This window comes from Cavia porcellus, unplaced genomic scaffold (assembly GCF_034190915.1).
Source record: "Cavia porcellus strain 051 isolate PalLab524CR breed Dunkin Hartley unplaced genomic scaffold, mCavPor4.1 scaffold_4, whole genome shotgun sequence".
NCBI classification, from domain to species: domain Eukaryota; kingdom Metazoa; phylum Chordata; class Mammalia; order Rodentia; family Caviidae; genus Cavia; species Cavia porcellus.
The window spans coordinates 105,072,405-105,089,969 of NW_026947487.1; the positions used below are offsets into that span (position 1 = coordinate 105,072,405).

General features: G+C 36.2%; 1 protein-coding gene across 7 annotated transcripts; it reads left to right on the top strand.

Annotated features, from left to right (window-relative positions):
* Window positions 1–11: 11 nt before the first annotated feature.
* On the top strand, window positions 12–7,022 carry Cmtr2 (cap methyltransferase 2). Of its 7 annotated transcripts, none has more exons than XM_063247626.1 (3): window positions 12–110; window positions 496–554; window positions 3,496–7,022. In XM_063247626.1, exon 3 carries the CDS (start codon window positions 3,515–3,517, stop codon window positions 5,822–5,824), a length of 2,310 nt encoding a protein of 769 aa, XP_063103696.1. In that variant the 5' UTR covers window positions 12–110; window positions 496–554; window positions 3,496–3,514; the 3' UTR covers window positions 5,825–7,022. The 7 variants fall into 7 exon arrangements, with proteins under 7 accessions (XP_063103696.1, XP_063103693.1, XP_063103695.1 ...); XM_063247623.1 differs by having other exon boundaries at window positions 28–361; XM_063247625.1 differs by having other exon boundaries at window positions 28–325.
* The last annotated feature ends 10,543 nt before the right edge of the window (window positions 7,023–17,565 follow it).

Sequence of the window (17,565 nt, forward strand, 5' to 3'; positions counted from 1 at the left end):
TACGTGACGCAAACCCATACGGCGCTTGCGCAGTCTGGCTGTTAGGCCTTCGGGCCGCCGTAGACAGGCGTGCCGCTAGGACAAGTCCTGGAGGAAGACTTCTGCTGCAGGTGCCAAGAGGGCGGGTTCGGGCCGTCTTCCTAGGTTTAAGCCGCGATACCCTTCCTCCCTGTGGCTGGGGGTGCCACAGACCCGGAGAAGTGACCTGCTCAGGAAGCAGACCATGGAGGGAAGTGGAGAATGGCTCCCTTGAATGAGAAGAGCCAGAGAAGCGCAGTCTTCCCAGAGCCTGTGGCCCAGGTGGGCGTGAGCAAAGGTGATCCAGGTCCGGTTGTGAGTTTGGATCTGGACTTCCCGAAGGGTGAGGCAAGGACAACTGAGTTGCCTTTTAGGGAGAGGCTGGGTCGTTCAATGGAGGGCTTGGAACTCTTTTTCAACAAAAGTGAAATGAGATCTTGGCCCAAAGTAAGCTCTGGATAACACTTCTTTTTACAGTTCCTCGGAGTTGTCAGAAACACTCAAGTGTGTGAAGAGATACGAAATTTTGAGACCTGGTAGGTTTCGTGTTAAATTCCAAATTCTGCAAATATGCCCTGTAAAGAATTTCTTATTCGAGTCTGCAATGTAAGAATGGTAATACTGAACTACCTAGCAGAATTATGATGCCATAAAGCTCTGTGGAGAGCTTAATGAAAGTGTCCAAGGATTACATACTGGAAAAAATTTCCATGTAGTCTAGAAACCACAAGTTTTTGTTTTGCATCGTTTTTGTCATATGTTGAAGTGACAGAATGAAAATAAAATGTGTAAGAGTCGTTTGTGCAATGTGTGGTACCCAAATATTCAGTAAATACTTACTGAGGCTTTATTTTGTGGATTGAACGCATGACCTCTTGCTTGCTAGGCAGGCACTTACAGTGCTGAGCTAAGTCTCCAGTTTGAGGCCTTTACTTTGTGCTATGTAGGTCCCTTCCAGCTTCTTAGCATGATATATGAGTAAGTAAAACAAAGAACTCTGCCCTATTTAGCTTACATTCTAGTTTGTAGAAGACAATAAACAGTAAACATAAATAAGAAGAAAATGAGTTCTGTGGGGAAAAAAAAAAGAAAGCAAGGTAAGGGGCATTGAGAATGCAGCATACAATTTGAAGTAAATCAGGGCCTGTAGCTATCACAGAGAAAATAACATTTGAGCAAATACTGAAATAATGTGAGAAAATCAGTCCTGCAGATAACTGAGGAAGAGCATCTTAGATAGAAGGACCAGCCAGTGCAAGGTTTTAGGCTTGGAAAGTACCTGGTGTCTTCAGTGGAAGGACTGCATGTCCAGAGTGGAATAAGGAACGGGAGTTGAAATAAAAGTTGCCTGGTAGCATAATTGAAGTATAGTTAGGAAGAACGGTAGAGCGTTTGAATTTCTAGTTGTCCTCACGTAAAGATAATTACCTGTTTAGGTGAGATTTTACAGCTTAACTGCAGCCATTAGTTTGTCAAATTAATGACTGAAATCAGACTTAAAATATATTTGAGACCTACACATGGTTGTAGTTTTTAGTGAGCAGTGTGAATTAATACAGAAGAGCTCGTAATAAACTTTTAAGTCCTTTACTTAGCACTTCAGTGAATGCAGAATCAACTTTTTTTTCCTTCAGATTTGTTTATAGCTTTTTACTTTAAAAAGTGATCTAAGGCAGGAAAAATGTTGAGTACTTGTTATTGTTAATTATATTTACATGTAATTTGTAAATACACTGTGGCAAACAAGTGACTATAAAGAAACCCATTACATCTAGAAGCTTACAACATTGTAGTGTTGTCAGGAAGCTTATAAAGTTGTAGAGTCAATGAACTTGTAAGTCAAACATAAAAAGGATGAAAACAGTATACCAAAAGAACAGTACAAAGTAAAAACTAGTAGAATGAAGTCTTCTGGGTATTATTGTACTTTTTATGACAGTAGCTCACCTTTACTTCCTATTTTAATTTTTGAACATCTGCTTTTTATGAAATGGTGATTTAGTTGTCAGTTTTTTCACATTTAACAAATTTAGGTATTTACAAAACTAGTTCTAGAATGCATTGAATATGCTAAATTAAGTAGAGAATTCATGAGTGAAAGTACCTATTAAATTGCACTAACAGGTACCTTATAATATTCATTTCTTTATTGGAATTTATAATTTTTCCAGTATTACGTAGTGCTTGTTTTTGGTTTCTTGGACAGTGTTAAAACACAAAATATACAGTAGCTGTTTGTAATGATTTTGGTAAGGCTTTTGTTTTTTTCATTTTAAAATTCTGCTTTCAAAGTGTTTGAAGTTTTAGTGGCAAGCAGAAATAAAGAGCTATTATATTGCAAGCATGGAACTGTATGGCCAATTGTATTTGAGACGAGAATCTGTAAGTTAGAGACATGCCTCGGAAAACTATGGTCAGGTTCAGCAATAAGCAGGAAAAGGTTTATCACTGAAGTGCAACAAAGTTTACAAGTATTGTGATAAATGTATAAGCCACTTTTCCATTATTGTGGCAAAATACCTGAGATAAACAGCTTATAGCAGGGAAGGTTTATTTTGGCTCACAGTTTCAGAGGTTTTGGTCCTTTGTAACTTGACTGCTTATCAAGTGTTATGGAGCAGGCCAGCTGTTCACCCAGTGGTAATCAAGATGCGGGAGAGCTAGAAAGAGAAGGGGCTAAGTCCCAATATCCTCTTCAGGGGCATGCCTAATTTTCTTCTACAAAGTCATCTTTAAAGCTTTTTTCATTTCCCAATAGCAGCACAGGCTAGGGATCAAACCTTTAACACATGGACCTCTGGGGGAACATTACAGATCCAGACTGTACCAATTGAATGTGATTGGGTGACTATATAGATGATTGATACCACCTAAAATGCATGATTCAATGAAATTTGTACAGAAGTTGTATTTAGCATTTCTAATAGGTGAGTAAGTGCTTGATAGCAGAGGGGTTTGAGTAGAGTTAAGTACGAGGTTCAGGTATACGATGCTCCCTCTGAAAAGAGGTGAGGTTTGAAGGGAAGTTTTAAAAAATGCTAAAAGTTACTTGTTAGAACTAGTCGTGCGGGGATGAATTTCTAAACATTAGTGTTTGTAGCCATGTAGGTAGTGTCACAGCTGTAGGTAGAGAACTTTGGGGAGGTGCTAGACATGTTTTTATGATAAAAGCTCCTATTCACTGGTGAACATTCTTTGGTGAATGTTCTTTATATGCCAAGATGTTTTATCCTTTTTTTTTTTTTTTTTTTTAACGTGGCAGGGTTTTCCTTTTCCTTTCTTCCAAAACTGGAACTCGGGTTTATTGGACATTGAAGCCATTAGTCTTTTTTATTTTGTATTGCCTTGTTTTTATAACAGACTGTGCTGACATTAGTAGCCTTCCTATTTTATGGGGTTTATTATGAGTGTTACTGGATCGCTGATCATATTCCATTCACTAATAAATTTTATTAACTTTATGCTTTTCTCTCCTAGATTTTAATTTGATTTGAAAATGAGCAAGTGCAAAAAGCCACCAGTTCAGCAGTTAGCAAGTCTTGAGACATTCAGCCCAGATGTTCTTGATGATGTTTTTGAACTGTTTGCCAAGAACTTTTCTTATGGCAAGCCACTTCATAATGAGTGGCAGTTACCACATCCCAGTGAGATTTTCATCTGTGACCACACAGAATTTAATGCATTTCTTGACTTGAAGAACTCACTAAATGAAGTAAAAAACCTCCTGAGTGATAAGAAGCTGGACGAGTGGCACGAGCACACTGCTTTTACTAATAAAGCAGGAAAAATAATTTCTCACGTGAAGAAATCTGTGAATGCTGAACTTTGTACTCAAGCGTGGTGTAAATTCCATGAGATTTTGTGTAGCTTTCCACTTATTCCACAGGAGGCTTTTCAGAATGGGAAGTTGAATTCTCTTCACCTTTGTGAAGCTCCTGGAGCTTTTATAGCTAGTCTCAACCACTACTTAAAATCCCATCAGTTCCCTTGTGATTGGAGTTGGATAGCTAATACTCTGAATCCATACAATGAAGCAAATGACAATCTTTCAATGATTATGGATGACCGGCTCATTGCAAATACCTTGCATTGGTGGTACTTTGGCCCAGATAACACTGGTGATATCATGACTGTGGAGTGTCTGACTGGACTTAAGAACTTCCTGAGTAGCGCGGCTGCCATTCACTTGATCACTGCAGATGGGAGTTTTGATTGCCAAGGAAACCCAGGGGAACAAGAAGCTTTAGTCTCTTCTTTGCATTACTGTGAAGTTGTCACTGCTCTGACTACTCTTGGAAGTGGTGGCTCTTTTGTTCTAAAGATGTTTACTTTGTTTGAGCATTGTTCCATAAACCTGATGTACTTGTTAAACTGTTCTTTTGACCAAGTCCATGTCTTCAAACCTGCAACTAGCAAGGCAGGAAACTCTGAAGTCTATGTGGTATGTCTCCAGTATAAGGGAAAAGAGGCCATCCATCCTGTGTTGTCTAAGATGGTGCTGAATTTTGGGAATGAAATGACCAGGAAAGCTCTCTTTCCCCATTATGTGATTCCCGAATCTTTTCTTAAAAGACATGAAGAATGTTGTGCTTTTTTTCATAAGTATCAATTAGAGACTATTTCTGAGAACATCCGTCTGTTTGAATGCATGGGAAAAGAGGAACGAACGAAGTTGAACAATTTAAGGGATTGTGCAGTACAATATTTTATGCAAAAATTTCAACTTAAGCCTCTTTCCAGAAATAACTGGTTAGTAAAAAAATATAACATTGGTTGTAGTACTAATACAAAGTGGTTTGGGCAGAGAAACAGATATTTTAAAACCTATAATGAAAGGAAGATTCTGGAAAACCTATCATGGAAAGAGAAAGTAGCCAAAGGGTACTTTAATAGTTGGGCTGAAGAACATGCTGTGTATCATCCTGGACAAAATTCTTTTTTAGAAGGGCCAGCTTGCAATCTTGATTGTGACTTATGGCATATTATAGAAGGAAAGAAACTGCCAAAGGTAAAGTGCTCTCCTTTCTGTGATGGTGAAATTGTAAAGGCTCTTAATGAAGCAATTGAAAATTCCTTAGGAGAAGCTTTGAACTTGGGTTCAGAGTTTAGGCCACAACAGCAGTATTACTGTTCTTGTCACATTTTTTCCGAAGAGCTGTTACTTTCTGAGTTGTTTAGTCTAACCCAGTGCCATCAGGAGGAAGAGGTTGTAGAATCCAGCAACCAAATAAAGTGCCTGTTTGTGGGTTTACCAACTCTCCATGATGTCAAAACGCAGGTACCGTTGGAAGTCCAGTTCCTGGAATCTGCTGAACTCACAACTTTTAGCTGTTCCCTGCTTCATGATGGAGACCCACATTATCAGCATTTGTTTTTGGACTGCCTTTTACATTCATTACAACAGCTTCATAGAGGAGACACTATGATTTTGCCTGTACTCTCTTGCTTAACAAGATTCATGGCTGGTTTGATCTTCATACTCCACAGTTGTTTCAGATTCGTCACATTTTCTTGTCCCGTGTCTTCTGAGCCCCTGAGGACCTGTGCAGTCCTACTGTGTGTTGGTTATCAGAATCTTCCAAATCCAGTTTTCCAATATCTGCAGAATATGAATGAATTACTGAGCACTTTGCTTAACTCTAATGCACCCCAGCAGGTTTTACAGTTTGTGCCAATGGAATTGCTGCTTAAGGGGGCACTACTTGACTTTTTGTGGGATTTGAATGGTGCCATTGCTAAAAGGCATTTGCATTTGATTATTCAAGGAGAGAGAGACGAAGTCAGCAACCTTCTGGTACAAAACTGAGCATGTCCTTTCTGAGATTCAATTTTTTGTGACTTTTAGTTTCCAGTCCTATTGTATGTTTGCTCTATTAATTTAATGCCTTTCATTTTGAGGAAAAGCAAACTTTTGGGTCATTCAGAATTTTACTGTTCCTGGAAAACTACCAGCTAGTTCTGATCTCTAGGATACCTACAGCCATAGGTGTAGAGTTTATCTATGCAGTAATGGTACAGAACCTGTGTGTGTGTGTGTGAGTGCTTGGAGTAGATACACTCTTGCTTGTATATATAATTCAGTTGATCTTACTTATCTGTTTCAGATTGACCTGTGTGCCTTTATTCAGAGTTTTTTCAGCTAGCTTTCTCACTGGCTAATGCTGTTAGTGAGTGGATAAGAGGGTCATTCAGGAAAGAAAGTGAGTCTCCTTAGTACAATTTCCTGTAGCACTTGATGTTATCAGTTATGGATTTCAGGGAACTCATCCTCAAACTCGTATATGCCGTTCACTGCCTTTAGACTGTTATCCCAGTATTCTTTCATAGTTCAAATTAAATGTATGCTGTTTTATGAATATTTTATAATTATAACCATCCAGTTAGAAAATAGGCAGCTTCAAACCAAAGATCATTTTTCTCCTCTAAAGATGATTCTTAAAACAATGAAAAATTATACCTATTTCACTACTGTGTCATGAAAAGCTTCATTTAGCTATCCTCTAGTCATTTTTAACTTTTAGGAAATAATCAGTGAGTAAAAAGATTTTTTTTAGGTCTTAAAGTTTCACAGTGAGGACATACGAATATGATGAGCATAGTGGATATTGAAAAATTTTAATATTTTCAGAATGATGATGCAATATTTGAAATTTTTAGCCTTTACTAATTTTTTAATATGAAAATAGCACTTTACCAAAAAGATCAGCTATGAAATGGTTATTTTATCAATTAGATTTGATTTTTTTGAATTGTATGTATTTAACCGTATAATAAACATTTCTGGCAAGCTGTGTTAAGCAATTCTTTGTTACCTACTTTTATTATTCCAAAAAGTAGAGAATATTTATATTCTCATATGTACATTTTTAGGCATTTTTGTTATATGAAAAGTAGAAGTATTCTCTGATGTATTTAGTTGGTAAATACTAATTTGAAACCTTTCAATGTTCTTTGCTATTTTTAATTCTATTATGGATTCATGAATAAAGTGATTAACAGAAAAATTTTGTGTTCATCTTTTTTAAAGAAAATTATGGGGTAATTAAAAATATAATGTAGAAACATACTTTTTAAAAGGAGATTTGAATGGAAGTGAATATTCATTTCTTTTGACTTGCATTCATTAAAATTAATTCTTTAGTATTGTTATGGTTTATGTCAGTGACCCCCAAGCCTCATGAATTATGGACTGGACCAAATCTAGCATTTGTGATTGGTTCATTGTCTAGCGCTTGGATTGGTGGTGTGAATGTTTCATATGCCCAGGGTTGGAGCCAGGATGTGATGTACTGGCAGGAAGAAGGTGTGTCTCTTGCCAGTTGGTGCCTTGCTGTTTGCACCTGCCGTGAACTGCAGCTCGCCGTGCCACCCTGCCTTGGAGCCAACTGGGTATGGATTGGAATCTCCCAAAACTGTAAGAAATAAACCTTTCTTTCCTTCATTTTAGGCGTCAGGTATTTTGTCTCAACGATGAGTAAAAATTAAGACAATTGTTACATTTATATATGGAAATATTTATGACAGATCTACTTATGAGAGGAATTAAGTACTTAAGGAGCTGGGAATAGGAAAATTTTGAAAATTTTTGAAAAAATTCTAATTTTCTGTTAGTGATTTTACAAAAGTGGTTCTAGTTGTACGAGGTTGGAAGGCTGATAGAAATGATTACCAAAAAGGAAAAAATAAAAGGACTCTTAGAAAACAATTTTGCACACGGTAGTTTTCATATCTTGCTAGTAATAATCTTATTTTAACCATTTAGTAAGAATGAAATTGAAAGCTGGGTCCAGCACTGATACTTAACTTTTTGTTTAAGCTCCTTAAATAAATACTGAATGCTTACTTTTTTTTTCTACCAATCTTCACTGGAATACTTAACAGTGAATATATTAGAATATATTTTGGAGTTAAACATGGCTTTTGAATTTGGTTACTGTTCATCAGATTTGTTGGATTTACTTTGCTTTAGAGACGAGATGAATGACTTGAGATTGAACTGGTCGAAGATGACATGTAGTAGAATTGCCTTTTGACCAAAGGGGAGGAAAAATGCTATTCAAAAATTCAATGTAAAAGTAGAGAAGGCTAGTAAAATGTGAAAGGCTTGTATTGCTTATCAAGTTATTCTTTTTAAAATTTCCATAGGTCTGGAGGTTTTTTTTAAGTGTGATATGAGGCAGTTTAAAAATACTTGTTAATCAAAATTTAAACTTCACAAATGTGATTCCTAGAAACTTTGATTTGTTCAGTATTAATTTTTGTTTGCATTAAGGAGAAAGTTTGTGCATTGGGCTATTGGTTTAATGTCATTTAAATATTTAAATGCAGTAAAAATAGCTTTTCTGAAAGAAATTTAAAACGCTAATTTGTGTATTTTAACTGTCATCTTTAAAAAAATTTTTTTTCTTTTGTTTTTAAAGAGATGCATGTTAATTTTCTTTTTTTTCTTTTTTGTACTGGGGATCGAACTCACAACCTCTGGCTTGCCAAGCAGGTGCCTGTGCCACTGAGCTAAATGCCTGGCCTGATATATATTAATTTTTTTTTCTATTCCAGCAATCTTGAATGAAATAAAAGAAGCAAAGTTACAATAGTAGAAAAGATGAGAACTGTGTATTCATACTATTGTTATTTTATTTATCTTCGCTAAAAATACCAGGTTTTTAAAAATGTAGTTATGTATTGCTTAGGATAAATATGTTGTTAAGCATTGTGTCATTGTGTGAACATCATAGTATTTACAAAACATACATAGTGTATATACATTTAAGTTATGTATTACAGCCATTGTCACATAAGTGGCCTGTTGTTGACTGAAATGTGGCACATAACTTTTAAACCTTGTCTTTCATTTCCAGGTGAAAAGGTTAGTTGAAGTTTTTAAATCAGTTACAGTGCAATGATACTCTTAAGTATATAAGGTCAGTTAATCCCTTAAATTTTCGGAAATGAAAATGTTGATTAGAAATCCAAACAGTCTGTTCAAATACCATGTTTGTTGACATTAAATACCATGTTCATTATATCATTTTATCTAGTATTCATTTTTTGCTTTTTAAGGTAAAAGGGAGCTGGATGTAGTTGCGCACACTTGTAATCCTAGCTATTCAGGGGGACGAAGGCAGATTGCAAGTTCAAGGACAACCTCCACACTTTAGTGATACCTTGTCTCTGAAATAGGCGGAGTGTGAAATTCAGTGGGAAGACTCTACCAAAGCAGAGTGCATTTATGCAATACGTGATTATCAGTGTGAAAACTACCTTATTACAAAGATTCAAACCAAGCACAACATTTTTTTTCTTTTTTTTTTTTTTTTGTTTTGTTCTTTGAGACAGGGTTTTGGTGTGTAGTCCAGGCTGGCCTGGAACTCCTGGCAGTCCTCATGCTTCAGCCTCCCAAGTGTTAGGATTATAGGCCTGCACTACCACACCCTGCAATTTTCTGCTCATTTTATGTTCTAAAAGTAGACATTAAATATGTTGAGGCATTTAGCTTTAAGTTTCCTTTGTAGTCTTAATATTGAAGTAGGTTCATAAGCAATATAGAATCCACGCAGCCAGCCTGATAGATTTGGAATTTTATTAGCTGAGCTCAACGACCATTTGTAGACCTATTTCAGAGTCAAAACGAGTGGCTCCAAACTGAAGGGTCACAGGGCATTTAAAGCAAAAAAAAAAAACACAAAGCAAGACATCCAGTTGGAAACAGTTTAGCTAGAATCTTACATTAATTTTGGTTGACACCTGCTTCTGTTTTTGGGGTGGATGGGTGGGTGGGTACTGGGGATCAGACTCACGACTGCACGCTTGTAAGGCAGGCACTTATGCCAGTCAGCTAAATCCCTGGCCCTATATCCTGCTTCTTTCTTGAGCAGGTTAATTTTTTTCTCTTGTGGATGCAACTCATTTTGCTTTTCTCATGAGACTTGTACCCTGGATAATTTTTCACTCTGCTGGATCAAACACAGGGCATGAGTCAAATACAGGGCACAAGAAGGCATCAGTTATGCTAACTTACAACAAATATATTTTGATTGTACACAATAAAAATTCCATATTAAAACTAAGTTCATCAAAAAGAAGTTTGTGCTTTCATTGTTAGTGTGATGATTTTTTATGCCTAAATCTTATAATCTGAACAGCTACTTCTAAGATAACAATATACAATATATTAACGTGTTAATTTTCTATTTTTTTGAAATTCTGTATTTCTCTTTGTTTTTAAAATAAAAAATGGTGACTTATTATATACAGATGGTACATATATGCATGAGCTGACTGAAAAATATATTTACTATTGAAATTCCGTCACTGGATAATAGACCTCTCACCATTTTCTTTACTGGATAAAATTCATTTCAGGATGGCTATAGGAATAGGACTACACTTTTTTTATATTGAGATGAAATATTTCATACTTCAATGTTGATATATAAATGGATTTTTTTGTGGGTGTCAAACATGTTATTTTTAAGGTTGGGTCACTAGATAGGCCTAAATAATAAACTAAAACCCTGATACTACTTAAGATACTAAAAAAATCCTCAAATATACAGTGAGTTGTTTTGTTTTTCAGGCTTCTAAGTAAGGTATTCTTTTTCCCCATGCTCTGAGTTTAAGTTTAGTGTTTGCTCTGTATTTTTTATGACCAGTACCAAAAGTAACGGTATCTTTCAGTAAGTACAGTTTATATTGAAATGGTTTGGGAAGAGTTGAAGCTTCTTAATGACCATGGATTGGTGAGGATGCAGCTGTTCTTTACTAGTGAAAAGATTTAATACTTATCTGTAATAAGCATAGTTAGCATTTGATTTCACTCAACTAAAAGATTTTTTTTTTAAAGTTCAGTCTGCTGTTGTTCATGTGTAGGTTTTATACTCACAAATTGTACCCATTATAATATTTCTATACTTTTCTTGAAATGACCGTTGTGTCTTTCCAAGGTGTCCAATAACTCAAGTAGATGTAATCCTTCTAAATTCATGTATAGCATGTGCAGTAGCATTAGATCAGCCTGTTTCCAAACTTTTAATAGTACTTAATGTCTAGTGTTACGGTCATATTTTTGAATTGCTTACATTTGATTGTTGTAATTTAAGGAAAGCATTTGTAGAGCCTGTTCTTGTCATTAAGTTGAACATTTTGGATAAACATATTTTATGTGCTTCTCTATCTTTTTGCTATTTTTAAGGTTGTACAAGTATTTTTCTAGCCAAGACAGGTATGTTTTTTGTCTATAGTTTTAAGGGTTTATATTGTGTCCACATTTAAAAATCAGTGTGAATATTAAATGAACTTAGAAAACCTAAAACAAGCATAAATATTTTATAGTAGATTGTTTTATTAAGGTAAACATCATCTTTGCAACTATCTGATAACTAGTAGTATTAAACTCTTCATCAATTGCACTTACTACTTGAATTCACTTAGCAATACTTGACTTCCATTTTCTCATTCTTTCAAAGATTGTAAACTCATTGAACACGTGAAAGAATTTTGTGTGCCTTACCATCTACATAAGTATCTAGAGTACTATTTTATTTTTTCCTTTATTCATAGAAAATGTTTAAATGTAAAATTTTAAGAGTGTAAATACCCATGTGTCTTCATAAGTTCTGTTAACTATTGGTATTTTGCTACACTTGTTTTGTCTTTCTACACCTTTTTCCATTGGAGTATTTTTAAATTCATGTAATACATGGCCATATGTCTGTAACAAATAGCACTTTATCACACCTAACAAAATTACTCATTACCACCCAATACCCAATCCTTGTTCAAATTTTCCATGCTGTTTCAAAAATGCCCTTTCATAATTGGTTTGTTCAAATAAGGATCTGAATAAATTATACAATAGCACTTACTTAATAGGCCTCTCAGAATTAGAATTCCTCTCACACCCTCACTCCAATGTTTTCTGTGGTATTGTAAGTGTTAACCAATTGGTTGTTTGTCTATTTTCTATATTCTGGAGGGTGGTTGGTTATTTGCCTATGATTACTTTTTAATGTAGTTCTATGCCACCGCTTTTCAATATATAATTTGGTAGTTTGGTAGTTAGACCTTGAGAACTGACTACATTGAGCAATAATAATTCCTAAACGATGTGTTGCCTTATCAGTTAAATCCAAAATGGCCAGTAGTCTCTTTTTTTATTTAAAGAGAAAAAAAAAACAGAAAAAGGGTAGAAATAATACAGAATTTCAGAAAAATAAGCAGTAAGAAATCACTAGTTGATAAGTTACATATTGTCATTTTAGAAATAGTTGTGCAAGTTACAAAATTAAAGCATATAAACTGACATTCAAATAGTGACACTGCAAACAGTTCTGCTCAATGATCAACAAAAACTTAGTAACATGGTTATCAGTCCTACACACTTGTTTTTTTATCTTGAAGAGGGTAAGATTAAACATGACAAAACAGTTCATAAGGAAACAATTTAAAGAAACAGATTTCAAAGCAAGTCCCCTGGAGATCTTCACTGTCTATCTTATTGTCTCTAGTTTTTTTCCAAATAGTTGTCCCCATTTCACACACATTGATTATATACTGAACATTATAGAACTAATCAAGTCATGACAGGATGATGAAGGCTTTTTAGGTCATCAAGACCTGATTTGGGAGAAGTCAATAATGACTACCATAATGTCTCTCATTCTCTTCGTAGTATCTGTCTTTATGTATGCTGAATTTGAACATAAGAGACTAGACAAATATCACTGAACAGTGAATGATAGTATTGCTAGATTTTATATCATAATGTTACAGAATTAGCATTGGGTTTCTTAGTGTCTCTTGTTCTTCAGAGTATCTGTTCATTACATTGTGTATTATATAATCTATTCCTGTAAATAGTTTAGAAATTCTTCCCATGTGTGAATCTCTATATGTATATGTATCCTTTCTGTATTATAGAGAAAAACAGATCAAAACAAGACAAAAAAACAAATTCCTAGAAAAACATGAAATGAAAAAGACATATAAGACCGCAATATTACATGATCTGTAGTAGTTACTATGCTTTCTCTTGTTATTTTCAATAGAATTGTCCACATCATCAAGCATTAAATAGTTAAGCATAGCATTACATAGCTATTTTTATAAAAACACAACTTTGAAGACATTGTAGGACTTGAAAGCAGTTAATAAAACCAGAATGGATGTCTTTTTGTTTTTTTGTTTTTGTTTTTGTTTTTGTCTTTTTCGTTTTTATCAGTACCAGGAGTCGAACTGACGACTGCCTGCTTGCAAGGCAGGTGCATATGCCACTGAACTAAATCCCCAGCCCCAGAATGGATGTCTTTTACATCTTGTCATCTTCAGAGTAGTTGCCTCTACTCTTAGACTTGATACTATCAAGCATACCAAATTCAAATAAAATCAGTCAAGGCAAAACAGTGGTCTAACAAACCAGCTTCAAATTAGATCAGTCAATGTAAGTAATACAGGGTTTCAGTTTAAGTTAATAGGAAATTAAAGATAGTTACCATGGTATAACCTGCTATTTTTGGGTTAGCTGTCTGTGCCCTCAAATCTAATATGAGTAGACAGACCAGGACAAAATATAATCAAACTAAACAGAGCAATAAGACTGCTGTGACTTTTAAATCCTAATACAATGTCCTCTGCCTTCCTTTTTTAGACAGTTCCTCCCCTTTCCCTTTCTCAGGGTGCTTTGTATATTTTGGGTCCCACTAGCTCCTTTAGTTTTTAGATTAGGGGCCAACCTGTATCTATCTGAGTGTTGCTGAACCTTTTTACTCCTGAGCTTGATCTTGAGCTGTACTCCTTTACAAGTCACAAGATTTTCCTTCCTTCTAGCTGTGTACCTCTACACAGCCCAAAAGTGTCATAGCTTTCCAATCTATCTGTGGCTGCTGGACGAGTTGTCCCTATTTCTTTCTGGTTTCCTGTCACATATAGTGTTGTTTTTTCATCTTTGACACTAGTTTATTAACCCTCTTTCAGGTTGAGTGTGTTTCCTACTCAGAGCATCTTGATGGATCCTGCCTCCTAATTTACTCTGCCTATGTTTCTTTTTTGTTAGTGTATTAAGGCTATCTATATTAAAGATTATAGCTTACCATCTCTGCCTCATCTCTGCTATTCTATTCTTCTGCTATTATTTGTCCACTTTACTCCTTCATTCCACTGTCTGCCCTGTTCATTGAGGCCTCTCTGCCACTGCTGCTGGAATCCTGGTATTTTTTCCTCTCTCTCTGGAATGTCCTTCAGTGTCTTTTGTAGGGTTGGGTTGGTGGCCATGAACTCCCACAGTTCCTCCTCATCTTGGAAATATCTTGTTTCTCCATTAAATTTGAGAGAGAATTTTCCTGGGTACATCTGTCTTGGCAGGAGATTATTTTCTTTCAGGGCTTGGACTATTTCCCCCCAGACTCTTCTTGATTTGAGAGTTTGTGTTGATAAGTCTGTCATTATTTTGATAATTTTTCCTTTGTGAGTAATCTGCTTCTTTTCTCTGGTGGCTTTTAATATTCTGTACTTATGGATTTCTGGAATCTTGATTATTATATGTCTGGGCATAGATCTGTTTTGGTTGTAGGTGGCTGGAGTTCTGTGTGCCTCATTTATCTGGATATCATTTCTTTTTTGTATGCTTGGGAAGTTTTCCTTAATTATATCTGTGAATAGTCTTTGTAGTTACTCCTGCTTCTTCGCTCTTATTTTTTATTCTTAAGTTATAAATCCTCTTGTCTTCTAGCCTTTGAATTGTTTCTTCCTGGTTCCTTGTTATTTTTAAGAGATCTTTTCTTTCATGATCACACATCATAAATCTCTCTTCAAGTTTCGAAAGGCAAACTTCAGTTTCTGTCAAGGCATTTTGCCAGCTTTCAATGGAGTTTTTAGTTTCCTGGTAATCTCTTTGGATCTGTTTCGTGTATTCTAGGTTTTGTTTATATTCTTCATCAAAGGTTTCTCTTCCTTTTCTGAGTTCCGCCATTATTCCATCTGTGTTCTCTTGGGAGGAGCTTGTCATTTGTTTAATTAATCTTTTTATATCTTGCCTCACTTGGATCAGAAGTACAGTTTTAAATTTGTCTATGAGGTCACAAAGGTATTTATGTCCACTGATGCTGTTTCTAATATTGCATGATTACTGCACAGGTTCTCTTCTGTATTTACCTCTCCTGGGCTTATTTTCCCAGGGTCAGCCCATTTCTATGTCTTGTTATGTTTCTGGTTTCTTTCAGACAGGTGTATCCTGGGGGTCTCTGGCCCTCTCCGTATTGCGTAGGGTCTTTCTGAAGCATGCTGACTGGGTTTTGCTGCCCTCCCCAATTTGCTGTTATCTGAGGTACATGCAGGGACACAGGACAGTGCAAGCTAGCCTCGAGCCTCTGAGCCAGTGGACCTGCAAGTTCTTTTAGCAATGTAGGCTGTACCTTGTGGACGTCACAAAGTCATGACAGTTTTGTCCCTCGCTACTGGGTCCCAACCAGAGGCGTAGCTCAACCCCACCAGATCCTACCAGTCCTCTCTGTGCCGGGGTGGCCGACTGACACCACTGTGCCCGGGCTCTGCCCAGTTCCAAGATGTGGTCCAGCCAGCAACAGCAGCCTGCGGGACCCAATCCCCAGCACTCACCGAGGGCCAATAAAGCTCTCTACCTTGGCTCCACTCCACACTGCACCACATCCTCCCATCAAGGGTCCAGGACTCATTGACTCCCTGTAATCAGCAGCTGCAGCTTCAGAGCGACTTTGGATCATCCGACTTTAGGGCGGGCCCAGCACAGCGTGGAACAGGTCTCAGTGAGCCTGTTGGCCTTCAGCCCTCCACCCGTGCTTTTCCTTTCTCTTCCTAATTTTATTTTTCCCTTTGGTTTTCTCCTAGGTTAATAAGAATCGTTCTCCAATCATCTGGCCCTCTCCATGTTGTCAAATTCTAGCATCTGAGCTGTTTTCCCCACAGAGGTTCTCTATCCAGCTTCCTAGCAAGCCTCCATTTTTCCCCCCTCTCGCCAATAGTCTCTTTCAATGACATTGTTTGGTCAGAGTTTGGACATCAACCCAGTCCATCAGTTATCTTTCACTTAATCAATTTAGTATTCATTATATGTCACTGGGGGAACGGAATCAACATAAAATATAAATAATTATACAAGGTTTATTAAGTAGCTTTACAGGATCAGAAGATGAAGAATTTGAAGGTCAGCTGCAGGAATCAGGCAGAATCCAAAATGGCAATCTGTGCACCAGAAAGCCAGATGACCCACTAGCAGTTGAAGATCAAAGGCCTGGAAACTCATTGTGAAGTCACTGATGTGAATCTACATCAGGTCAAAAAGTATTTTGAATGGCTGAAGAGTCGTGCTCAAAACCTGAAGGAACTGGAGATCAGTAGTTGAAGGCAGTGGCAAAGACACTTCCTTTAGAGAAAAGGGCACACCTCTTCCCCCTTTTAATTCTATCCAGCCCTAAGCCTTTGGTTGGTGCCATCTATATTGGGGGTAAGTCTTCCCTCCTCAGTTTGCAGTCTACATGTCAATCATCCACAGATAAAACCTGAACTTTACTAATCTGGTAGGTAGGTTTTACTCAAGTCAAGCTGGCAAATCACAATTAATGATCACATGTTGTATATTGACAAGTAGCTCCATTTATTAGTGTTTGCAGAGTAGTGTTTTTCTAACCATATTTTTTTCTGTGTGTACTGGACTTTTATGGAGATGTATTTGAAATTATCAGCTATTCTGAAATAGTTTGTTCAGTTAATTTTTAAAAGCAATTTATTGCTTCTCTAAAAAATAATTTGGTGTCTCAGTAACCTCAAAAGATGACCAATGAGAATTTTTGTCAGAATTGTCAGTGGGTTATAAATTGGGAGGTTATGAGTTGTTACACAGGTAGTGAATTTTGATCATTTGCAACTATTGTTCTTATTTGATGTTCAAATTACTGAATGTTGGCTCGTGTCAGTAGGGAAGGGCTGCTTCATATTGGTGCCTGTGTCATTTTTCAAACATAACTCAGCAGCCTTTGATAGCTTTCATAATTCTGTATATGAGTTTTGTGTTGTATATTTTCTGTACAGCTAGCATCATCCTAACATCAGTGGATATGTCTGTAGTGTAGTATACTGTAAATTTTTGGTCTTAGGGTACCTTTATTCACAAAATTTATTGAATCTTTATATGGCAGTTATATTTATTGGTATTTTCCATATTAGAAGTAGAGAATGATTTTAAATTATATTAATTTAAAGATAATGATAAACTATGTGGTTATAAATAACATTTTTAGAAAATAACTTTCAGGATAAATTTAGGGAGAAGTATGGCATTGGTTAAATCTTTGCCATTTTTTATGTTCTTATAATGGGAGACAGCTGGACTCTCATCTGATTTCACAATCTGCTGCAATACATTGTTTTGGTTGAAATACTTGAGAAAATCTGTCCTCACATGGTATGGGGTTGGAAAGAGGGGGAGTAATTTGAATTATCTTTTTAGGTAATTATGGATATTCTTTGATGCTGCATCAAAACTTGACAGATGGTATCTTCTTAAAAGTTGGTTGTAAT